General features: G+C 41.1%; 1 protein-coding gene across 1 annotated transcript; it reads right to left on the bottom strand.

The window, feature by feature from the left end:
* Positions 1 to 513: 513 nt before the first annotated feature.
* Positions 514 to 25633, bottom strand: LOC106081687 (CCR4-NOT transcription complex subunit 1). The gene is made up of 8 exons (XM_013243836.2): positions 24070 to 25633; positions 12982 to 13236; positions 9805 to 12904; positions 7150 to 9722; positions 5913 to 7081; positions 5477 to 5836; positions 1159 to 1232; positions 514 to 1045 (listed from the first exon to the last, which is right to left on the bottom strand). Exons 1-8 carry the CDS (start codon positions 24169 to 24171, stop codon positions 1017 to 1019), a joined length of 7662 nt encoding a protein of 2553 aa, XP_013099290.1. The 5' UTR covers positions 24172 to 25633; the 3' UTR covers positions 514 to 1016.
* Positions 25634 to 26036: the final 403 nt, after the last annotated feature.

The raw sequence follows: 26036 nt of genomic DNA, 5'->3' as shown, positions 1-26036 counted from the left end.
GTTTCAATAGGGGAAAGTCATTATAAAAGCGGTTTAAAATCAAGTTCAAATAAAAAAATGCCGAAACACTTGTTGAGCAACAAAATAGAAAAAACTGGATAAATTCACTTACAAGTTTATATAACCAAAAATAACAAACAAACAAACAAAAATAACATTTTCCAGTGTGCATATGGATTTGTTGCTTGTAAAATCATCTTTGCATTTGCATTTTCCCTACAATTATTAAGCTAAACAAAAAAACTGGATACAGTTTCCCTTAACATTCTGCGGGCCAATATTGGGTACTCGAGGGTTGTTGGCGTTTTTGTTTCTGAGCTTCCCTTATGTTGAACATCTTTTTTGTGTCTATGCTTAGAGTATAGATGTATGTAAATATTTACATGATTTTTCGATTTGAGTTATTATAATAATTGTTTTATTTCGAACTTTCTACAATTATTGCATATTCATTGAATTCGTTTTTATGAAAGTGTTGTTTCAATCTCAAGTTTTTTTGTGTTTTTTTACAACTTTTTCTTTCTTAAGAATTGGTTATTGTTCAAAATGATATTTTCCATTTATAATTAAGTTTTATTGTTGTTGTGATTTGTGTTACATATAATACATCAAAAGATATTCTTTAAAAATTAATTTAAATTTTTTTCTCTTCTTTTCACACAAAAAACTATTTATATTAAACTACTTACAAGAGAATATTAATTTATAATATAATAAAAAAAAGTTTAAGATTTTTTTTTGGTTTTTTCAATTTTTTTTGGACTTTTTTCGCTTTATGTGTATAGTATGATAAACTAAAAAAAAAATAATGAAATAAAAACATTAAAAATAAAATTTAGAAATGGGTTGCAAAATTCTTAATTCGTTAATCATTTGTATATGCAATTGTTTGTAGTATCTTCCTTTTGTTTGTATGGGGTGCAGTTGATGAACTTCGTGTTCTTGATGTTTATCGCTTTGTTACATTGGTTGTCGCTGTCACTGTGGTTGTTGGTCAGTTGGTAGTCTGTGGCTAGTTATCGTTCTATGTGCCATTCTGTTTGTTCTATCCAAGACAGACAAAAGAAAGAGAATTCATTTAAATTTTAATTGGTTGTTGAACTTTTTTGGGTGTATTTTAATTTAAAATTAAAATTTAATTGATCTCTTGTATCTCACCATCCACCATGTTGTTCATTTGTTGGGGATGATTGGACTTAACCATGCAAGAACGTGCAACCGATTCAAAGAGCCTGTAAATATATTAACAAAAGAAATCTTGTGTTAGTCATTGAGCTAATAAACCGGCGCCTTAACCTAGTAATGGAGTTGTAATCACTCTATAGCGATTGCCTTATCACATTATCTACCAACCAACAGTTGTCAGTTGGCACTACCACTTAATCTAAGATTGAAAGCAGTCAGTAGTCTGAAATGCATCGAGACATTTAGAAAGCTCCCACCACCGAAGTACTCTTCCATTGTGCCTGTAAATTATAACAAAGCATGACGTGTAAAATTACAGCCAAATCTTATTGTTGTGTACCTTGCATTTAAGTAAGACCTCAGGAGAGTTTATAAACGTTGTAAATCTACATTAATATAAAATGTTACAGCAAATGGGAAGCTTAACATATGCCTTTGTGCTTTACTTGAACGCTGAATAAGAGTATCAATAACCTATGGTTATGTTAATCTTCTGCTTTGCTAAAAAACGTGCATTTGTACATGGTTGTTGTTGTTGTAGCAGTTTGTTGTGTTCTATCTTTCGTCTGCTTGATTCTGTTGAGTGTCAAGACCCAGGAACTCTGAGACTAAGATGGAGTGCGTCCACAGGGAATTGGGTGTGAGTCGAGTGGGTCTGGCTGGGCAGTTATCCAGGTGACGTGTATCGTGCGGTCCCTGGTTACAATCGGGACATACATCTTGCACGTCGGCATCAATCCTTGCTCTGTAGGAGTGGAGCAAAAACTTAACTTTAAAAGCTTAACGGATCTGCGAATAAGAATGCTGTTGGGGATCTTGATTTGCGGAAAATTCCCAAGTAAATACATTTAATTACTTGTAAAAAGGCAAAGGTAACAGCACAGCCTTTTCCTCAAAGCCAGACCAGATCCGAAGGCTTACATGATTTGGTTTACACAGATGTGTGTGGGCCGATGAATAGGAATAGTCTATAGGTGGCTCGCGTTATTTTGTAACATTTATTGATGACCACCCGAAAATGATTTTCGTTTATTTCATTAAAAATAAGAACGATGTCATCGAAAAATTCAAGATTTTTAAGTTTTTTTTGTCGAGAACCAGACTGGAAGAAAAATCAAGGCTTTACGAAATGACAATGGAGGAAAGGCAGTATGTCAGCACTACATTTAATAAACTTTTGGAAGATAATGGAATGCAACTCAAATCACTGTACCCATACACCACAACAGAATGGAGTCGCAGAGCGCGCCAATAGGACAATCGTTCAAATGGCTTGCAGCATGATTGTCCATCCGAATATAAGCGAGTCATTAGGGGCGGAAGCTGTGAACACTTCCATGTATATACGCAACAGATCTCTAACTAAAGCGATTGGTGGAAAAAACTCCACATGAGGTATGGTGTGGAGAGACCGTCTGTCGGACACTTTCGAATCTTTGGATCTCCAGTCGTGGCAAACGAACACATTTTCTGCAAAAGGTAAGGAATATATATTTTTAGGATATTCCTTAACGGCCAAGGCATATCGATTATATGATGTGGGGGAGAGAAAGATCGTTGAGAAGAGCGACTTCATCTTTTGCCAAAAAGGATTAGTTAGCGACGAAATACCCTCTGTCGACGAGCTTGTGATGTCCGAATCGGTTATCACATCACATAATCCATACCTAGAAATGTCTCTATTTGTGTTGCATGATGAACCTGACGAAGAAAATGAACCTTCTGACCAAGGAAATGTTGCAGAGCAGGACTCCAGTTCTGTAGATGATTTTCAAGGCTTCGAAAATCAGGAAAATTTCTCGGAAGCTCAACCCGCAGTTGAGAATACCCTTGGGTTTGTTGGTATTGTTCCAAAAGAAATTCACATTCCACGTACAATGCAAGAGGTAAATTCCAGCGATCAAGCAGGAATGTGGAAAAATGCAATGGCTGAAGTATATAATGCAATGCATGGTCATTAGTTGATATCCCTGAAGATACAAAGGTCATTGGTTGTAAGTGTTTCTTTAATGCGAAGAAGAACGAAAAAGGCAATATTGCAAAGGTATGTGGACAACAGTTCGGTATAAATTACAGCGATACGTTTTCACAAGTAGTACGCTATTCAACAATTCGTATGGTATGCGCCCTCCCAGCAGAAAAGAATCTGTATATGCGTCATATAGACATATTGACAGGGTATCTCAACATTGATTTAAGCGAGGAAGTTTATATGAAGCAACCCGATGGAGAAGATCAATACTCGAATAAAGTACTGCGATTGAGAAAAGCGATATATGGCCTCAAGCAATTCGGATGAGCATGGAACTCAACATTAGGTGCTGCAATACGGGAGATTGGATTCCAACGTTCCAAAAATGAGCCCTGTTTGTATAACCGCAATGAACACGGAAACTACAATTTAATTGCCGTCTACGTGGATGACTTGTTAATTGCTTGTTCCGATTTAGCCGATGTAGAGATGATTAAAAAGCAGATCGCTTCAAGGTTGAATTTGGTGGATAATGGCAATGTCAAACAATTTCTTGGTATGGAAACAGAGAGAGAAGGAAACACATGGGAGTTACGAATTGGCCATCGAGTATATATAGAAAATATGTTGCGGGAATACCAAATGCAATACTGCCAACCAGCATCAACACCACTCGACCACTCGTTTTCCAAATATCCTGCAAGAGAGAAAAATGTTGATAATCAACGGTACCAGTCGCTTATAGGCACATTGACGTATTTGGCCATAATTACCAGACCAGATATATTGCATTCTTTCAATAAATTGGCCCAGAGAAATAAAGAACCCACAAAGAGCATGAACAAACAGCGAAGCACATACTTCAGTATTTATCTGCCACTAAAGACTTCAAACTGCGATACAGGCGTACAGATCAACCACCTAAGGCATATGTCGACGCAGATTGGACTAGGATCGTAAATCTTATTCCGGTCACGCTTTCTTCCTGGCGCCAGATAACAACATACCCATGGCACTCTGTACCCTCAATCCCATGGCAGATACAACACACAGCTGTCATACCAAACAACTGCGTAAAGAACCCGTGCACCAATCCCATGGCAGACGGTTGTACGTACTGGATTGGCCCGATAGTCAATCCGGTTACAACAACACCACTGTACCCACTCGATCATTCTGAGGAGCACACAGCTGTCATACCAGAGGTAAGAACCGACCGAAACAACTCCGTAAAGAACCCGTGCACCAACTCCTGTCTACCCGGATACCAGAGACAACTCTTGAGGTCGAGTGCGATGTGCTGCTGCCACCGCCACAGTGTTGGATTGATGGAACTCTGGTATTTCCACCATGGAATTTCATGCTATACAGATGAATCAAAGCTAGAGGACAGAGTGGGCTTGGGGTCTACAGTGAGAACATAGACTGAGATCTGTTTTCGACTGCCTGACCATACGGTCCTGCAGGCGCAGATCCGGGCATTCACGGAATGCGTGAGGTGATATGGTGTTAACGCGAGGATGTCGAATGCAAACAGATTTAAGGACAGTAAACTGGCCATCAGGGCAATAACAACCAGGACGGGGAAGATGATGAGACGTTGACACCGCCATAGACAAACCTAGACATGAACCGAATTAGGGGCGTAGTATGCAGAACAATTAAGGATTTTGTTATTAGCACTGGCTTAGGTTATGTCCATATGGCATGGGCCGGATCAATATCTGGACCCTCTTTTCCTACCTAACAATCGACAGGTGTAGAGGGCATTTAAAAAAGGAGAAAGAAGATCATAATAAGCTTCGGTATTATTTAGGGTTAATAACAATAACAGGTTAGCATGGCCGCCTATGAAGCTTAACGCCTGTGTTTGAATCCTGGCGAGACCATCAGAAAAATTTCAGCGGTAGCTTTCCCCTCCTTGTGCTGGCAGCATTTGTGAGGTACTATCCCATGTAAAAAGTCTCTCGAAAGAAGTGTAGTATAAAAAGGAGGCCCCTTATCATTGAGATTAAAACGTGAATTGGACTGCACTCATTGATAGGTGAGAAGTTTGCCCCTGTCCCTTAGTGGACAAAATTTTCATTTTGCAACAAGTTTAGCCAAATTTTACCGGGTGAGCGATGTTTGATTAATAAAAATGAAAGAATGAAAAAAAATTCTGGTAAACTCTTATTGTAAATAATTTAACCTTTGCTATAAAAAGTACTTCTTGCGGATCACTTTTTTTGTTCGTATTCCAACTTATCCGGAAATTACACCTGACAACAGTTTTGAGTGCATAGCATAGATGTAAATACATATTTAATTGCTACTTACTTTGATATTTCTGGAGCACAATGCACAAAATCATGCTCCCAGAATTTGTAGGCGGGGTTCTTTATCAATTCGATGAAGGTAATTAAAAGACCCCACGGATGTGGACGACTAACGATGACACGCTCCAAGAGAACTCGTGTAATTTGCTCCTGTATTGCCTCGGAATTGGCCTCGGCAAATAGATGTAGAACGGCACAGCTGAAGTAATGTGTATGACTGTTCGGATAACGCAATTGATTGGCAATTGCATTCAAAAACAGATAACGTCCCTCGGTATCTAGATCAACAGCCAGATTCTGGAATATATCCATGTGGGCGCTATGTGCAACATTCGATGTATTGGGTATTAAGTTCTTATTTCTAAAGGAGAAAAAAGTAAAAATGCGTGTCCTTTAGCTCGTTTGAATAGTTTCATACACACACACAAAAAACCTACCTAATATGTGCAATGGCTTGAGTACCCACATACAATACCAGGGCATTCATAAGCGGTATATTGTAACGCGATCCCGGCTCATTTGATATCTGCAAGTGGCTACGCAACTCCGAAAGGAATGTAACAGGAGCTCTGGCTTTTAAATACGAATCAAGATCCTTCTTAAAATTGGCCGGTTGAATGTTCATCACATAATTTGAACAGATCTTTGGAGCTGTGGCTGTCTCGGCCAACATATCAACCTTCAGATTCGGGGTGAAGGGATCGGGAAGGCGCATGTTGCGTGGAAAAGCAGCCAATATGATATTGCGCATTTGTATACAGTTTGGTGGTATGGCATCACAGAAGCCAAAATGATAGTCACACAAAAACTCGGGGAAGTCGTGGAGTAAGACAAGCAGAACCCGCAGCGTTCCTTTATACAACAATTGTACTGGCTTCGCTAGTTCGGCGTTCCGTAGGAATGGTGCCAGATACTTGAACAAATCCAATAGTAGCTGGGCATACAGGGGCCAACCCTTCTGTTGAGGTATTTGGGCCAAGATTCGTCCGATGAAGATGCGATGTGAGATCAACTCCAGCCATGCATAGCAAAATCCTGGCGCCAGCGATGGATTCAAGAGATGATACGTGTGTGAAAATGCTGTGACAATACTGTGCATGAGAGATTCCAGAACAGCATCGGGCGAGCTCAGCTCCAGGAATAGCATGACAAAGAAACGATGATAGCCCAGCTGTTGGAATGAATTGCAATGGACCTCTTGATCTTGCAACAGTATGCCCAAAACAATGCCCAATACTTTGTTGAGTAAATTGATTTTGGTCGTTGGATTACCAGATTCGCCAGAATGTCGCACCAGCAAGGCAATCAAGTGTACAAAAGCATCGATCCAATGGAAGATCTTTGCCTTCGCCTGTGCTGCCGAGTGTGAGTGGTCATTTAAAATGCGATACACCAAATCCATGCAAAATTGTGTAGCTTGCCGGAAGAACCGTGTAATTAAATCATCGGTTTTCAGGATGCCATACAAATTCATTTTCTGTACAAATGAACCGAAATTTTTTGTTTCTCGCGAGAGATTGTGCGACTGCGAATAGATGCCTACCCAGTCTTTGAGTAGGAATTCAGTTTTCTCTTGCAAGCCGGGCGGGTCATCACAATCGTTAGACTTCAAAAGAAAATTAATTGATTGGAATTGAAATTAATGGTGCTACTTTAAAAGTTCGCATCACTTACCCTTACATGCTGCATTCCTGAATGAATGTATTGAGTAGCGCCGGCCAAAAATCGATCGGTCACAGCACCGAATGTTCCGGCATCCATGGTATTGCTACTTCCGAATAGCATATCGATTAAGTGAGACAAAGCTTCGGGATACCGATGACGATGCTGGGTCAGGCGACTCAACATCTCTATGGTGACCAGAAGCTCTGTTTCTGCAATTATTGATGTGGAGCGTTCATCTGTTAGCAAACGTTCCATCAATGTAATAGCGAAGGTAACGGCCAAAAAATTATTGCCATTATCCATGGATTCCCGCAAGAGCACATCAAATTGGGGCAAATTTAAAAAATGCGATGTTATCAACAGTTTAATGGCTTCCACATTGTAGCGAGCTTCCTCGCGTATATCAAAGACACTCTTCGTAATGGCCCGTTCTGTGGCCGGAGCTCCGAATGTATTTTGCAATAGTGTCAAAATTCGCAAATGTATATCCCGATAGAGTTTCATTTGTTCCACATGTTCGGGTATGTTGATCAGACCTTCGACAAATCCTTCCACACATCGTGTTAGTAGATTCAATGCGGAATCGTTGTCACGTATGCGTCTGGTGACCATGAGCGCATTAAGGAGGGCGTGCATTTTGCCAGCCTGCAATTGCAGATTGTTGTTGTTCAAGCAACTGTTAAGAAACGTTTCCATTTTGCTGGCCAACTCGGCATACATCAAACCCATTTCATCAGTAGGGAAAGTCGGGGGCATTTCCTGAGGCTTAGGCAGGAATAAAGCTATATCACGGTCACTCATGACTTGGAAGCCCGGGATATTGCGGGCAAACTCGGCATAAACGGCAAACTGGTTGGGTGGCACTCCTCCCATCTTCAAGCGAACTTGTTCAGGCAAACGCTCTGACTGATAGGCCAAAATTTGTGCATCGAAGTAACGGCTATTCTCTTCGCGGGCCATTTTCCTGGTTTCGAAGTCTGCAGCCAAACGTCTGTCCACCTCGGGTGTAGCCTTTTCTGCCGCAGTTTTTTCAATAAAAGCACAAGCCAATTCCACATTGTCATTGGTAAGTTGGATAGAAGCACCCTCAATCTCTTGGAAAGAGGGCGGACCAGGAAGTGTGGTCATAAACGCTTTCCTCAGATTGTTGTTCAATGTTTGCGTAATTTGATCCTTGCAAGTTATCATAGCCATACCAGCGGCTAAATTACGCACCATTTGATGGGCGGCCGTACGCATGCGGTGTTCCTCGGGGTCGAGAGCAAAGTCCTTTCGCACAATTTGTTCTGTGGTTGAGGCAGCGATACGAACGCATCGATCCACTACTGGCTGCAGCCATTCCGTTATAGTTCGTTCAATGGCATTCAAAACCAAATGCTTGATATTTGGATTGACGTGAATGAAAGCGATGTTGGGCGAGAGCACCACATGTTGGGTAATCAATTGGAAATTTGTTACGTTAATGTCGACGTATGAGTAGCGCGGTTCTGGCGCGGGCATCATATTAGGTCCCACCTGATCATTGGGTATGCTGGGCGAGGGTATTGCACCGCCACCAGGTACGACACCTCCGGATCCAGCTGAGTTGGCCATCATAATAGCCTGAGCATCGGCTTCAGTCATCATTGGATGCTGGTGGGGTGGAGTGGGTGTTGGTTGTTGCGGTTGTGGCGGCTGTTGCTGTGGTTGAGGCTGTTGTTGCTGCTGCTGCTGTTGTTGTTGCTGCTGTTGCTGTGACGGTCCCGCCTCAATTGCCTTTGGCTTTGGTTGGGCCATTTGATTTTCTATCATAGCATATCGTGCGGGATCCTTAAGGTAGATGATAGGCTTCAACTTGTTCAAGTCGATATTGAGACTTTTACACAGTACTTCAATTTCAAATTTCAAATTCAACTTCAATTCAGGCTCCTGATGCAATTCTCCCAGGACATTCATAATGGCCATGGTCCAGGGATTGGGTGACTTAAATACTTTGGACTTTCCAGAGGATTCGAGAATTTTTGCTACAAATGGTACTACAAACAGCAACTCCTGCTGGCCTTTGTGATATGCCTCGGCCAACAGAGACTTCAAATCCAAATCAATTTGTAAAATTGGTTTGTTGCGGGCCAAAGTCATCATACCCAACCAATGGCCAAGATTTTTAAGCAGACTGCGATCAGAGAAATTGACCACACCCTTGTCGGAGCGTAGCAGCACTTTAATGTTGCGTATAGTTTCTTTGGTGACATATCTGTTGATGTCCGGATTCATCAAAGCTTCCAGAAAGTTAAAGTAAAGCGTATGGAAATTGAACTCCATTGAGGCTCTTTTCAGCACCAAATATTGCGACATCCATGGCCAGTACTCCTTGGTCATAATATCTTTGATTTCCTCCACCTTTTGTGGTATATTCAGCTGACTAAGATTATTGAAGATGAAAGCAGTCTTATCTTGTATGGCCTCGGGAGGAACGGTGATTTTTTCCTCTTGATTGGCCACCAATAGCGTATCGATATTCGTAGCTGTGGCTATGGACTTCATACGTGCTGGATGTGCCACCACCATGGGCTTCTGTTGAGTGGGCGTAGTAACAATATTCCCTTGAATTGATAGAGAAGTGATAGTTGGAGTTTAATGATACAGTTTGGTGAGGATATGGTAAGGAGATATACTTATACTAACCTGTTACTGAGTTACTACGGTATATAGAGTCCGGAGGCTGTTGACCTGAACCTCCCGCCCCCATCAACATTAATTTTCCGGGCGGAGGTTCCTGGCCCAAGTAGCCGAATTCCACATACTGTATAAGAAGTGGAGGGAAATCTTTGAAGTGTGGTATGGATCGTATGTACTCGCAGTATTTGTTGTAGGTATGGAGTCGAGTTTTGAAACGGTCTAAGGCGGTTATGCCAAAGTAATAAAGCTTCGATCCCTCCGGTTTGCGTAAGGCATCGAGGACGCAGCGCAGCGCTAACCCCAAGGCAACAAATGTTGGAACGAGATTACGTTCAATGATACCACCAAACAATTGAGCGGTTATTTGCAGCTCTTTTTCGGGGTAATGGGCAAAGAAACGATACTCTTCGAAGAGATTTCGCAGCATGCATTGGTACACTTCCTGTTCGCGGCGATTGTTTGATTCTTTGAAACGTTGAAGGATGTCGAGTACCTCGTCTATGGAGAGCGTTGGATGAGGGGGGTGGTTGTAGATTCGTTGGAAATACGAATTAGCTTCATCTTCGATCTCCTTGGAGACGGGTCCTTGAAAGCCGTCTATGATGGGGTTATTGGGATTGGGCGGCGTTGGCGTGGGCTGAGGCGCTGCTGGCGGCATTCTTCCCAACCCACCCACAGCAGGTGGTGGAGCAGGCATTTGCATTGGATTCATTGGGTATGGGCTAGCAGCAGCTGGATTCATTAGACGAGATGGAGACGCCGGTGTGGAAACTAAATTGTTGAGTACATTGCCAAAGTTGAACGCTCCATTGGGACCACCTAAATTTAGGCCAGCTATATTGGTAGTCAGATTTGATAAGGTATCCATGGTAGGACCAAACATCTGTTGAGCATTAAGATTGGCTGAGAACGGTGGAGGTACACCGCCGGGCACGCCGCCAACACCTCCCACGCCCGCTGCATTCATGTCTAAGCCACGATGGCCACGCATTGCACTTTGGGTGGGCACAAGGGGCCCTTGTTGCACAGCGGCTGCCGCAGCAGCTCGAGCCTTGTTGGCCATTATGGAGCAATTAGCTGTCATTTGCATTATCAATTCGGCAATGTCGTGCGGCACATTGCCTATGCATGCCTGCAAACAGGAGAGCATTGTGTTCACAGTTTCTGGCGGCAATTGGGCTTGCTTGGGCGGCAATTGGTCGTCTGGTATTTTCGCATTTGTGATTTGTGGGCAACGTCTCTGTAAACATTTCAACATTGCCTGTATGAATTGTTCGCCGTGTTCACGTATTTTATCACTTAACCACTTTTCGAGTTTCAAATACTCCCTTCGGGAAGCCAAGCATGCCAAATCGATCACAAACAAGAACGAGCGCGCATTCAGCAATGTAGACAATGCCTTTAGATCCTGAGCTACATCTAATATCCGTGAGAGTTTCACCTGATCGTATTCCGTTCCCCTCAAGTACCACTCGGACATGGCATGCATTATAAGAGGCCTCAGGGTCATGCCAAAGTTATTGGAATTCCAAGCGCTCGCCAATATTACACCTGAATTGGGATGATTAGCTAAAAACGTTGGTATGAGTTGACTGAACAACTCCTGCCTTAAAGCTGTGAGAGGTGGATTTATATGCAGCAAAGAAAGGAATAACACATCAGGACAATGTTGTGCCGGGAATTTCAGCAACTCATGGACTTGGGCATATAAACCATGATCTGCTATATACAGTAGAACCTCAACCAGGTGGAGTGATTTCCAAGCACATATTTCTTTGTTTTCCACGTCCGGAGGGGTCTTCAACATTTCCACCGGCGCAGGGCTGAAAATGTAGTCGGCAAACGAGAAAAGATCGGGATTTTTCAACATCACTGCTATGAGGGAGAACTGCCCCTCCACATTTTGCCAATGACGATAAATGCATTCTGGATGTGGAAACAGATTCGATTGGGTGGCTAAGCGGAAAATTGTCAAGAGTAGATCGATGCCAATTCGATCCTTGATTATAAACTCTGGGTGGTCGAGTTCCAAACAAACTTCTTTCCAATTTAATTGTGGTGCAACCTCTTTTAAAGCCTGCACAAAAACATCAGGTTTCCAGGCCTGAGTTGTGTCAGTGCTGCCGGTGCCACCAGCAGAGCTATTGCCACCTGCGGGCTTGTCCTTTTTGTCATTTCCATTGTTACTTTTGTCGGTGTTCGCGGCGGAATTGTCATTGCTGTTATTGTTATTAGCATTCTGTTGCTGTTGGCTATTCTGGGAGCTTTGTTGGGGCCAAAAATTTGCCGCTGTGGGCAAATTCACATTACAATCAAGCAGGGATGTGTGCCGTCGGCACATAAGTCCTATGACCTTGGCTACATCCTGAGGTTGTAATTCACGCTGGTTGTTTACACCACCAGCTGCGCCGCTGGCATTGCCGCCGGCACCACCACCCCCACTACCACCGCCGCCACTATTGTTGCCACCAGTCGAGCCACCACTACGCAGATGATTTTTACATTCTTCGAGACTGGAAGTGAACTCATAGCCGATTTCTAGGATTAAATTAATCCAAGATGTTTCCATAATATTGTTGTAGTCGTGTTGGGAAAATATGTTTTCGCACAAATTGTCATAGATATCTTCTATGGGTACTTCCCTAATAAAGCCATTAGTGTTGATAGCGTTTTGTGGCGCCAACGAAGATACTATTCCATCTCCATCTGCATAGTCCGCAGCATTCAAAGATGTGGGCGAAGCATACAAATATGGTGCCAAGATCAACGGTACGCGTTCTCGAGGGAACTCCTCTCTTAATTTCTGTACAAATTGCTGACGTAAACGTTTATCAACCACATACAAATCCAAGCAGGTCAGCAGCAGTTGAATTAGATCCAATGAGGCGTCGTGTAAGCTACTGATGACAGCTGCAGACTGTTGATTTTTACCCAAGTACGACTCAATTAACTCAGGTAGACCTTTACGCAGCTGATCATTGGCATATGTGCGCAAATCCGAGTGGCTAGAATGTGTCAGCGACAAGCTTACAACACATTCACACAACTTGTTGATGCCGGTTATGCGAACAATTTGAGTGATGAAGTGGGAGGACGGCTTTAGGCTCTGCAATAGAAAGAAAATCAAAGAGTCAGCATTGCAAAAGCTGGGTATGACTTAAAGGGATTCGTGTACAAACCAACCTTCTGTTGGGGCCAACAGCTATCAATGGCAAAGCAAATATTTGATATATGCGCCGCTTTGTTCAATTGCAGTTCCAGTTGAATTTGCAATAGTTTAGCAAGTAAGACCTGTTGTTGTTGCTGTTGTTGAACGTTTGATAATGATGACGACGATGGCGAGTTGGTTGACGTTAATGCCGGGTCATTAAAATTGATACTCACAAATAGACAACGCAGACAGTGACGATCCGCTTCTAAGCCAAATTCTTCAATTAACTGAAAAAGGGAAGAATACAAAGTGAGAATTAACAAAAATCCAACGATTTTACAAGGGGCAAAATTGGTTCAAAGTTGATGTGTGAGTGTGTGTGTGTGTGTGTGTGTGAGTATACGTTTTGCCTTAGTTGTTATTATACCTAAAAAATAGTGACAAAAACGTTTGTGGGCTGTGAAAATATGGTTTGGCATGATTATATTGTCCATATATAGAAACTTTATTGTAACCCCTCAATTTGAGCAATCAATACGTAGAGTGAGTGGAGTGCAGGGTTACATCAACTACGGCAATTAACAGTGATTAGCTTTTCGAAATTATTATGACAATTTTGCCATTTGAACTGTAAAATTGGAGCTAGGTTTACGTAAGAACAAAACATTTATGTCACAACAGGCTTAAGACATCTATTTATTGGACGTAAAATGTGATTTGTACGATTTTGTATTATTGGATTTGTAGAAAGAGACCAGCAATACCAATGTGTAGACCACACTGCAATGGGTACAATTACCCCAAACTTTAGTGTCATTTCCATTTCTGCCCCGCCAAACATTTATGTTAAAAATATGGCTCATGACATTGATTGTAGTAGCGCCAGTTACCACGCAATTGCCCACAGTTATATTGAAAATTCAATACATTGATAACAAATTAGTTACGTTATGCATCAACACCCAGAAAGATTTTAAACTTATTAGGAGGCCACTGTAGTGCTGAAAGTAGCCTATGACGCTGAAAGGCTAGGTTCGTATCAACGTTGGTTTCCTCTCCCAATGCCATGAAAAACTTCTCTCCAAAGAGTTGTCGCTCTGCGGCTCGCCGTTCGGACTCGGCTATAAAAAAGGACCGTTTATTATTGAGCTTAAACGCCGGGGATTAAAATGCCTGCCATGAACGCCTAGTTATAGAATAGTGCCGAGATCAGAAAAAATATAATCGATGGTTATTCCTCACTAATGTTGGTATTTATTGTTATTGTAGCCACTCATTTAAATGTGGAGATATTCTTGGCAAATTCACTATGAGGATCAGGGTGCATAGGAGTTATAGCTGGAATAATGTACCTTATAGCTGGATTGTAAATGTACCTTATCGGTCCATGCTCATATATACAATAGCTTCCGATCTGTTTGGTAGCTGCGAGATACCGGACGCGTCAATAGGTTGCGGATAGTGGAATGCTCCACACGGAGTAGTTACAATTGCAGTCACGGACAATTAGCAGTATCGAGCGGAGATTCTGGTCTCAGTGAGAGGCCGGGCGGTACCGGCTCTTGCATAAATACTGAGTGTCAAGGCTATTTATTGCGCCTGTAAATAACCAATTGCCATCGTGTTCCCGCGGCGATCGGTAGGTATAGGAGTTTGACGACGATCGCCACCTCCAAATATAGACATGTGGCTACAACAACAAACATACAATCCTGCCCGAGCTGATACGGGGTGGATCTTTGAGCTCCGACCTGTGTGGTGCTCATCGTTAGCTCAAGAAGCTTAGCTGGAGTTACCGGGAGCTTCCAAAGGTTGCGGATAGTGGAATGCTCCACACGTAGTAGCTGCAATTGCAGTCACGGACAATTAGCGGTATCGAGCGGAGAGTCTCAGTGAGAGGCCAGGCGGTACCGGCTCTTGCATAAATACTGCTCGATATGACAAGGCTAGTTATTGCTCCTGTAAATAACTAATGGGTAGTTTCTACGCGATCTATGGTAAACCGTATATTACATTCGGCCCCGGTCTAACCAAATTTAACTGCTTGAGCCGCTAAAAGATCAGGCTAATATATTTTAGTACAATGTTATATCACAGACTAAGGTACTGCAGCGATGAGTTCCACGCGATCCCGTGAGGTGGTGCGTTGTTAACGCGAGGACGTCGATTGTGAACATCTTAAGGGACAGTAAACTGACGATCAGAGCAATAACAGCCAAGACGGTAAGGCCACGTAGGAAAAAGATTAATTCGTTGTCTGAGGATGACCCGATTCATATCGTTTGGGTACCGGGCCATAGCGGAGTAAGGGGAAATGAAAGAGCAGACGATTTGGCAGTGAAGGCCAGAGGACTGCCGTCAATAAACTTGGTTAACCCGAAGCCTTTCGAGTCGACGTTGTCCGAGTTAAGGGCGTGGACGACGAACGACGACACTTTGGAACAGCGAACCGGTTGGCAGGACCACGAAAATTCTTTGGGGAGATCCGGAACGTGAAAAGACGACGCTATTACTAAAAGGAGCTAGGAAGTAGGTCAGTATAGCTATCAATTTCGTTGAAGCATTTCCTATGTCATACCAGACATGAACCAACTTAGGAGCGTGGTATAAAAACAATTATGGATTTTGTAAGTAGCACGGACTTACTTGCTAACTTCGATTTTCTTTTTACAAGTTTACTTTTAGTATTTTGAGCGCACAACAAACATATTGCAGGATTAGGTTTATGTCCATAGTGAAATGGGGCGGATTAGCTTAAAAATTAAATTAAAGTAAAAAAAATCCTTTCCATTTCATCGCTTTAAAAAGCCTCATAACTTGCGCATGTTTATGTCCGCTAATTCATGACACAAGATGAGTGAAACTTTTGGGACACTTTATCTTGGATCGTTCACAACCCCAATTTGAACCATTTGTTATCCGTTGGGCTTTGAGCTTTATCTCGAAAAATCAGAGGGCCCCGTAAAGGCAGAGCTTGTGCTTTCCAAGCTGAGCGTTTCCAGGGGACCTCTCCTGGATGGAGTAGCTGCAAACTTCTTCAGAGGCCAAGTACCTGAGCGTTATTTTAACGTCGAGGGAAAGATCAAAAGACAAGTGTATATGCTCAACTCCTGTCGCAACTCAATAGGAAGGAGTTCGGGTCTTAGGCCAGGGACGTACACTTGATGTTGTTGTTGTTGAAGCCACATTTCCATGTGGAGGTGGCGATCCTTCTGTAGGTGAGCAAGCTCATTCGCTGTGGGAACAGAGTGGCCATTGGTTATTTATAGGCGCCAATAACTCGCCATTCAGTATTTGTGCAATAGCCGGTGCCGCCCGACCTCCCACTGAGACTCTTCGCTCGATACTGCTGATTGCCCGCGACTGCCGTTGCAGCTATTCCGTATAGAGTATTCCGCTTTCCGCAACCTGTGGACGAGCCCGGTAGCTCGCAGCCAAGCTTCTCGTGACAGCTATGAACACCACACAGACCGGGTCTCAATGTTCCAGCCTACCAGATGGCAATTGTACACTAGAGTTCCTAGGTGTTTTGGGCTCGAATTAAACTTCAAACCTGTCGTCTCAGGTATTCCATTGGAAATATCTGGTAAATCAGTCGAGTTTCCCATATTCACCTTGGTTATACCGGGATATGACCTAGTTGCATTTTCTATCCACTCACCCATGGACTTTGCTCTTATAACTGAGTGGCTGCTGCTACACATTTAATTTGTAGGTCTATTATTATGGCCCAGATCATGCCACAATATATACCATCTCCAAGACCTTCTCGGTCTTTCTGCGCAGAGCTGATTTGGATTTCTGTCTGGCAAAAGTAGGTTTGTATATATAAAACATTTTTTACAATAAATAATTATGAAAATGATTTGGAACACCTCCGATGTCAACGGCGAGCAGTAAGTAAAAAAGATTCCTAGGTAGTGCCAATTGCTATAGTATTAGACAATATGTATTCTCATGTGTATTTCAACGCGATAGCTGCCAAATATTTAGTATGAAATATGGATTTTTGAATAAATTAGCAATTCTTCTTCGATTAAAACGATCTCTTATTTCATCAAATATTCAAGTAGACACATGAAGACACACAAGACGATTAGAGAGCGCTCTATTCGTATTTGCCGTACATAAGAAGTCATGGTGGCACAGAAAGGGCCTACACATATGTAAACCACATTTCGTGTAATAGCACCTAAAAAGATTGTGCACACTAAAGAATACCCACGTATTAAATTTTCTAAACCCTGTGGCAACCCCAAAACGGAAGCATTGGAAACACACACAGAAACAAAAATTCGACAGAACCCACACGAACGAATACACATAAACAATGACAGGAGACGAAACGAAAAACGAGACAGCTATACATATCGAAACAGAAGAATGAGTTAATAAAAGATGCAGGGAAAAAACCACACAAAGAAAACTTGCAAATAAAAAAACCTATACTTAAAGCTTAAAATACCTTCTGGTAGATCAATTAAAATACGATTATAGGTCTTCAATTAACTTCAATCCAGTACAAAGTTAGCTTTTCTTCAAGATATTGTTGTGTTCACAATTTCTAAAGTGGTTCCTGTATCACAAGAAATTGTTTGGCAGGCAGCGAAAAGAAAGCAGCAGCGTATGTGAAGATTTTTTGGTTTTTTCTTTTTAGGCCGTAGCAAGTTCGATGAAAAATGTAATGTTTTTTTTCTGCACTCAAATTTGTATTCACTGTTCTATTTTAACAACAATGTGTAGAACTTTGTTTCAAGTTTATTATTATTGCATTATTCATTCAAACACTGAGATTTTTATCAGAATAAAATTGTTTTAAGATTAGATTTCTTTTCCGATTTTTTCACACAACGACGACGAACCAGCAGAGAAAATTTTCTTCATTGTGGCGTCGGCAAAAGTGATTGTGATACAGCGTTGCAAAAGTTTGTTAGCAAAAGAATGATAGAATGAGAAAATTAAAAAAAAAAATCGAATTGGAGTTGTGAATCTGCACAAAATGTGCAGATTAGCAAAATAAAGGTTTAAAAAATAATTGGTATGAATATTTTAGAGCCCATTTTTTTACATCAATGGAAATGTTTGAAATCTGGAAGTTTTAAATTCACTTTTCTATACGCCACGCAGAAACACTGCATTAAGTGCCAATGTTGCCATCACAACAAATGAAAATAGTCTTAATACAACGTAAGACGAAAGCAAAAGCATTGTTTTTCTATTAAGGTTGGTATTATTTTACTTTTTGCGATTCCTTATTTAGATAATAGATTATAAAGCAAAAAACTTGCCGATTTTATTTAGTAGGACATTCCCTCATTATTTATGGTAAAATTAAAAGAAATTTTATGTTATCAAAAAATATTAATAATAGTTTTACGATCATTAACTTGTCAGCTATTTATTTTAAGTGGTAATATCATGACATTTTTATGTCGATTATTGTGTTTTAAAAACTTAAATACTTGTTATATAGCAATGTTATCCCCGGGTGGAAGATCTTTGATTAATTAAAATAAATAAATAAAAACATAGATTCTCATATATGAAAAATCAAATAGAACGGGCTTTAAGGCTTATATTCCCAAAAAAACACAAGAGTTTATTTTTTAAATAATAAACGTAGATGCATTATTTTAGCATTTTTTATAAACTTAGCCTTATAAAAAAAAGAAGCCTTTTCCAGATGGGGCCACCAGCTGACGTCGCTTATAGATCTGGATTTAATCAACAGTGTAACCATTAGGATTCCCCTTGCAGTACGGTCTGCGCACCGGAATTTTGCCAGGATTATACCTGTCAGAGCATGCTCTAGCCTAAACCTGCGACTTCTACAAAAATAAATTATTTCGAGTTTCACAATTAATATCGTAGTAAACAATACGAAATCCTAACGATAAAATAAATATTTTATCTCGATTTCTTCCGTCCTATCAATATATATTCCACTAAGGGAGTTTGATTGATTAATTTCAAATAAAAAATAAAATAAATAAATAATAAGGGATATCAAAAAGACTTGTTTTCTTCAAAATGTAATTGTGAAAAATTTAGTTTTTGCACAGTTTATTTATTATACAGGCTAATCTGCATCCCTTTGCATCTATTTATCACAAAAATTAAATTTTTATTTGAATAGCAAAATAAGACATGTTATTAGAAACCCCTTTAATATATAATTCTATATAAAAAACGATTTTCGTTCAAATTTACATGGCAACCCTAAAGTCACAGAGATGCATTAACTCGTATTTAATAGAAAGGCACCAAACAAAAAATGGGATTTATAACAATAAAAAACAAATTAAATAATACTATTGTGCTAAAAAACGAACAATTTACTTTTATATCTCCCTTTGCTTTTTGTAATATATTGGTTCAATTGCTGTTAATAACTGCATAGAAAGCTATGTCCATTAGCCACAGTGACTAAGCAGGTATTCCGACCATGTTTAGTTAGCATTAAAGAAAACAGTTGTTTTCTAAATGATGCTAACAACTGTTCGCATGTTTACTAAACACAGCATGTATTTTGCCCAGTGCACTGTGGATCACCTAAAGTTTAAATTCGTATAGAATTTCTTATTCAAAGGTAAAAGTTGCAGTAAAAAACAACTATTAATTAAACATAAACTGGAAATAACAAACAATCTCAGAAAGATTATCGATGTAAGTTTTTGAGTATCTAAATATACAAAAGGCACTTGCAAATTGAAAATTTTTCAAAATGACCTAAGAGTAAAATATTTCAAGACAGTTTTTTGGGGATTTGGGCTTAGGTAATCAAAGAATCGTACCACACTTGAAATATCGTTCTGGTGTATAGGACAGAAAAACGATGGAATGACGGCTATTAACCATTTTAAGGTGTTGATAGATGTAAATAGAAGTTTTGCCCAACCGCTAGATGATCTATAAATAGGCATACGCCATTTCTCTCAATAATCAAATTTGGTAAACTTGCGCGAAATATGCGTAAAAACCTAGCCTTGCAATTGTTGTTGCTTATTTATACTAGATCCAGCAGTTCATGGTAAGAAAAGATACAGCGTCGATTCCATTACTTATGGTCTACTGCAGCGGCGATCGAGGCCATTTATTGCAAAAAACAACGACTAGGGTTATGATTTTTATTGTGAGCTGACCTAAAAGGTGGGAAACCACTAGATAGGCCACCTAATGAAATCATCTAAATATGTGAACGGAAAAAAACCTTATATTAAGGGGCTAACCTCAAAAAACTTAAAAATCTGGTAAATCAGGAATCTGGTAAACGGACAAGTAGACTGACCGGGACAATAAAGGTATTTGAGATTATATCTGATTCTGATAACCAAATTTGCAGCTATTCTGGGTGGCACCTCAAAAACATTCCAAACGTTACAAAAAATTATTTGAAATAGATAAAGAATCTGGTATAAACATTTGATGTCAAGCGTATTAACCAGAACCCTCAATACCCCGAACGAACATATAGATCGATCGAGACAATATGGGGACCATGTCAAGTCCAAAACAGATCTCAAAGGTATATAAAGTCGAATCTGGTCAATAGGGCCTTACATGAAATATTTTGTATTTGCCGGTATGAATCTGGCACAAACATTGTTCTAATGCATTAGAAATTGTTGTAGAATACGAATCTGGTGTATCCAGAAACAATAGGAATCAAATAAAAGGTATTTGAAAGTAGAGAACGAATCTAATATCTAATTTTGGGGACAAATGTTATGGGTCTTTCCCAAATGAACATGTAGGCTGATCAAACAATACAGGACTCTCATGAGAGTTCTTTGGGAGTAGAGAAGTAAGTATTTGGAAGAAACATACGCATTTGTTATCCAATATGAAGAAAAATTTCTTTAGGTTGTCCATCGCCAAACGAACAAGAAAGCCAATCGGAAATGGTGGGCTCACATACAAGATCTTTGGGAGTAGAGTAATCTGTGTGGTGTTCATCAGTATCATGAGAAGCTAAGATGAAGGTTACCGTGGGTTTCCACAGGTTGCGGATAGTGAAGTACTCCGCACGGAGTAGCTGCAATTGCAGTCGCGGACAATCTGCGGTAACGAGTGGAGATTCTTGGTGAGAGGCCTGGCGGCACCGGCTCTTCGCTAAATACAGAGTGCCTCTGATATTCGATATGACAAGGCTAGTTATTGGCGCTTTAAATAACCAGTGGTCATAACGTTGCCGTGGCGAACGGTCCTATAGACCGGAAAAAGCTTGCTCACCTACAGGAGCTTGAAGGGTCGCCACCTCCTCATACAAATGTTGCTAAAACAACAACAAACATATAAAAATTATTTGGATGCAATACGACCCAAGAATTGGGCAATCACGATCTATGGTATAGCGCATATCAAATATGTATCCCGATTTAACTTCTTGCACCACTAAAGGATAAGACACAGACATTTACCCGGCACAGGATAGCTGTGAGCACCACACAGACTGGAACTTTGAGCTTCAATCTTTGTGGTACCAAGAGAAGCTTCCCGCCACGGGATGACTATAAGCACCACACGGGTTGGAAATCTGAGCTCCAATTCGTGTGGTGTTCATTGTTATCAAGAGAAGCTGAGCTGAGAGCTTCCGGCCACGTTCACATGTTGAGGGTAATGGAATGCTTCGTATATGGAGTAGCTGCAACTGTAGTCGCGAACAATCATATTGAGTGGAGACTCTCAGTGAGAGGTCGGGTGGCACCGGTTCTTGCACAAATATAGAGTGCTTATGATACTCGTTTTGACAAGGCGACAATGGCGCATTTAAATAACCAATGGCCATGACGTTCCCGCGGCGTTCGGTCCTATTGACCGGAACGAGCTTGCTCACCTACGAGCTTGAGCAGGATCGCTAGCTCTATATACCAATGTGACTACAACAACAACAGTTGAAAAAGCCAGATCGCTTTAAAAAACCTAATTTTGTTGTAGCCACATTTATATGTGAAGGTGGCGATCCTCGTCAAGCTCTTATCGCAGAGAATATCCCAACGTCCATCTGGCGGAAAGGAATTCACCGCTCAAAGATATCATGGTGGATCTGCAAGATCAAGAGCATGAGGTTTAGCGCCACAAAATAGAACCGCCGAGTGCACTTAGTCCATGGAGATTTACCGCCACCCATTGCATCTGAAGAAGTAAGACTCTTTGTGCTAACCATAGTAGTTCTGGCTCAATTGCATCCCCGGCATATGAAGCCGCCTCAACTTCTGAAGAGCCAGGTTACGTAAAAGAACACGCATTGCAACGTTAGTTGCCAACCGCTTTACTCGGGGACTTCTGGTCCATTGTGTTTGTCCTAGAAATAAATTAAATAGGGGAGAAGGGAAAACGAAAACAGTTAAAAGATAATGAAGATAAACGAAAGGCCAGCATAGAGACCGAAAGAAGTTTTACTGACTAGAGGGCCGCCCAGTCAGCAATCCTTACAATATTCCGGAATGAATCGGGGGTCGAAACACTGTATATAGTAGAGAAGAGGTGATCGACCATTATCCTACGCCTTCTCCCAGCCATCGCGTGACTCCTCCTCCTCCGCAGAGGGCCTTGGCAACTCTGCAGCCCACAACGCCAGCCCATGCCGAGTCTGCGCATTCATCATAGTAGAAATTCACCATCTTAAACAGCTAACACAAAGTGGGGTTCACCATCGCCGTCGCAATCCGCGACCCAAACCTGACCAGCTAGTCACTCGCTTTCTTCCTGGTCATCCCTTGATGACTTGGAACCAAGCACAATCTGACAGCAACCCCCCATACGTAAAGCATCCTGAATCTACCGACAAGCCTCAACCTCACGTGACCCGAAGAAGCCAGGGCTTTCAGTGCCGCCTGATTGTCCACATAAATTGTGTCATCCCAAAAACCTGAGTCAGAAAGGCATCCAGAATACTATATGACTCCCTAATTCCCAGAAACTCAACAAAAACCCATGCCCCGCCCAGGTCGCCATCAAAGAAGGATCTTCCCGGCACATAGTCCATTATGTCGCCAATTTCACGTGGTATACCCACTCCAGCGGCCTTGCGCCGAAAAAATGAACTCCCGAAATCCAAAGAACGCCATGTCCCTGACTCGCTAAGTCTGACGGCAGGCTTCAACGATGCGCACTTCACGTACAATTGCAAAGATCTCAGATCAAGTACATATCACATTCAGCGCTTCTCTGTGAAGAGTTAGGTGTGAGGCCAACTCGACTGAGGACCATATGCTTCTGGATGTGCTCAAACTTAGTCGCAGACTTACTAGATTTGGATATTTAACATAAGAATAGCAATACACTTCTATCCTTGATCGGGATAGCTGTGAGCACAACACAGGCTGGAACATTGAGGTCCGATCTGTGTGGTGTTCATTTATGTCATGACAAGCTTAGCTGCGAGCTACTGGGCGTTCACAGGTTGCGGATTGTGGAATGCTCCATACGGAGTAGCTGCAACGGCAGTCACGTACAATCGGCGGTATTGAGCGAAGAGTCTCAGTGAGAGGCCGGGCGGCACCGGCTCTTGCACAAATACTGAGTGCCTATGATGCTTGATATGACAAGGTGAGTTAATGGCGCCTTTAAATAAAAAATAACCACACTGCTCCCGCGGCTATCGGTTCTTTGGACCGGAACGAACTTGCTCACCTAAAGGAGCTTGACGAGGATCGCCACCTCCACATGAGAATGTGGCTACAACAACAACAACACACTTCTATAAAAACATCCACAACAGGCGGCGGTTTTTCCAATTAAACAAACGTGTCTCCGAGTGTATTCCCCCAAATACGTAGCAAAAACGACAGAAGACGCGATGTTATCCTACTTGCTTATCCTACATATGTATATATAGACGTGTCGGAAAGACGTTAGCTCGGTACTTATGATTCCACTTATGGGATACACTTACTTATTATATCTATGGTACATATATGTAGTGTCTATTTCGAACATGTCAAATTTAATACATATTTTGTCAACACATTTTGTCTAAACACACAAATGGAATTATCATAGCACATGAAACGAATGAACGTTTTAAAACATCGCAATACACCAATGATAGCACGTTTCATATGAAGAATCGCACATTGTATTTTTTCATTAAGGGAACTACTAAGTGATTGACTTACCTGATTTAGTTGTTCAGTTGTTTCAGCAAAATTTTTCTTATTTAAATGTTTGACCAAATTACCAATCTGCGTCAGCGTCGATTTCAGATGGTCTAGGTTCATAGCTCTCCCATTCAAGGTGGAACGGCGTTACAGCAGCACTCGGGTCAGTTGTGTCAGGATCTCTTGGATAATTTTTTTCGAAAGAAACCTAAAAAAATCAACGATTTTTTAGTTTCACGAAAAAAATTTCACTGACAAGATCACACACACACAACAGACACACGACTCAGCGGCGACAGCGCACGAACCGATATAAACAGAAAAAATAATGAAATCAATCGACAGAGTAGAGGGAGAGGAAAAAACGGCGACAACTTTTGGGGGTGGGGATTGGGTGGAGTGTAAAGATGATCGCGCAACACAAATCCCCACAAAAGGAAATTAAGGTTGAAAGAGACGTCGTTTGGTTGGCTTTGGGTGTCTCGTCCGTCACCGGTATGACATATGTATATAGCGCTATTGTACTGGAAACTCAATGAATGTCACCAGCCACAGGAGCGCCGAGGTAAAAATGGAACAAACGTTTGTCCTTGTTGTTGTTGCTGAATTAACAGTTGTTTTACTTTGCTGTATAATTGCAGCTTGGCAAATAAATTTGGATATGATTTAATTTTTTGGATAAGGTTTTTTCTGTTTTTATTGTTGTTTACTTCAAATTCTTTATAGGCACCACCATAAAATTGTATATCTGACATCAATTTTAAATACGCAAAACGAATGACCCTCTTTTGTTCTTTTTTTTTAGTTTATGATGTTCTCGAGGGGAGCATCAATCGCTGCTATTCAATGTAGAAAAGCAAAAGGGTGGCAACGTGTCATTGTTTTCTGGTGGACACCATAATAATGAAGCAGTCCCATTCAATGGTTTCTCAAAATCCAAACTGGCGAAATATTCGCATGGACTTGGCCCCTTTTTTAGGGGCCAAATCAACTAAATACTGTTGTTGTCCTTTCTCGCAAGTGTATGGCCCCGTTCCAACAAAATCCCTGAGGAAGATATGATATTTGCTTGTGGTGGTGGCCTGTTGGCCTTTGTTTTGCCCTTTGTGTCTCTTACAATTTAAAGAAAATTTCTTTACATTCGCATTTTATCACGTAGCAGAGCTCTTTTTTTATTGTTTCACTTCAATATTTCTTTCGTTTGTCCAACGTTATCCGCCGCCGTTGGGAAATCTGCGACCCCTCTACCACGAACGCACTCACACAGCCCCACAAACACACGCACACTTGACTCGAAGACGGTCTTTGGAGCTGTCAACGTTGTCTTTTTCGGGGTTTCTTTTTTCTTTCACAAATATTTTTCGTATCCACTTCACCACACGTAATAGTCGACCAATTTTTTAGTGGTTTCACTCCTTTGTTTTGGCTTTTAGCTTTGTTCCCAATACCAATGCCAAAAGTTCCTTTACCAATGTGTCCACTATCGAGTAGAAGAGAGTTGAATCGCGTTTAAAAAAATTAAAAATTCCTAATTTTCAATAAAAATTTCGTATTTTCTTGTTGATTGTTCGTCTCGTTATTGTCTTTTGACTCGTTCTAGGGGTTTAATCGATTAATCGACTTTTTATTGAAAATAGTCGAAAAATCGAGGTCGACTTTTACTGGCTAAAAAAATCATTTAATCGACTCTGAAGTCGATAAAAATCGAAATGGATTTAGTTTCAAGTCGATTTTATACCGATTTTAGTCATCCCGTTTGTAACACCTCAAAATATTTGAACTTAATATCGATGTAAGTCATTGGGGTTTGGAAATGGGCCATATCGGTTTAGATTTAGATATAGCTCCCATATAAACCGATCTCCCGATTTGACTTCTTGAGCCCCAGGAAGCCGCAATTTTTGTGCGATTTGGCTAAAATTTGGCATGTAGGGTTCTGTTACGACTTCTGATAACTGTGCCAAGTACAGTCAAAAATAGGTATA

The sequence above is a fragment of the Stomoxys calcitrans genome, chromosome 5 (genome assembly GCF_963082655.1).
Source record: "Stomoxys calcitrans chromosome 5, idStoCalc2.1, whole genome shotgun sequence".
Taxonomy (NCBI): domain Eukaryota; kingdom Metazoa; phylum Arthropoda; class Insecta; order Diptera; family Muscidae; genus Stomoxys; species Stomoxys calcitrans.
Note: the sequence above shows the minus strand (reverse complement) of the source record. Positions and strands in the feature narration are given on the sequence as shown.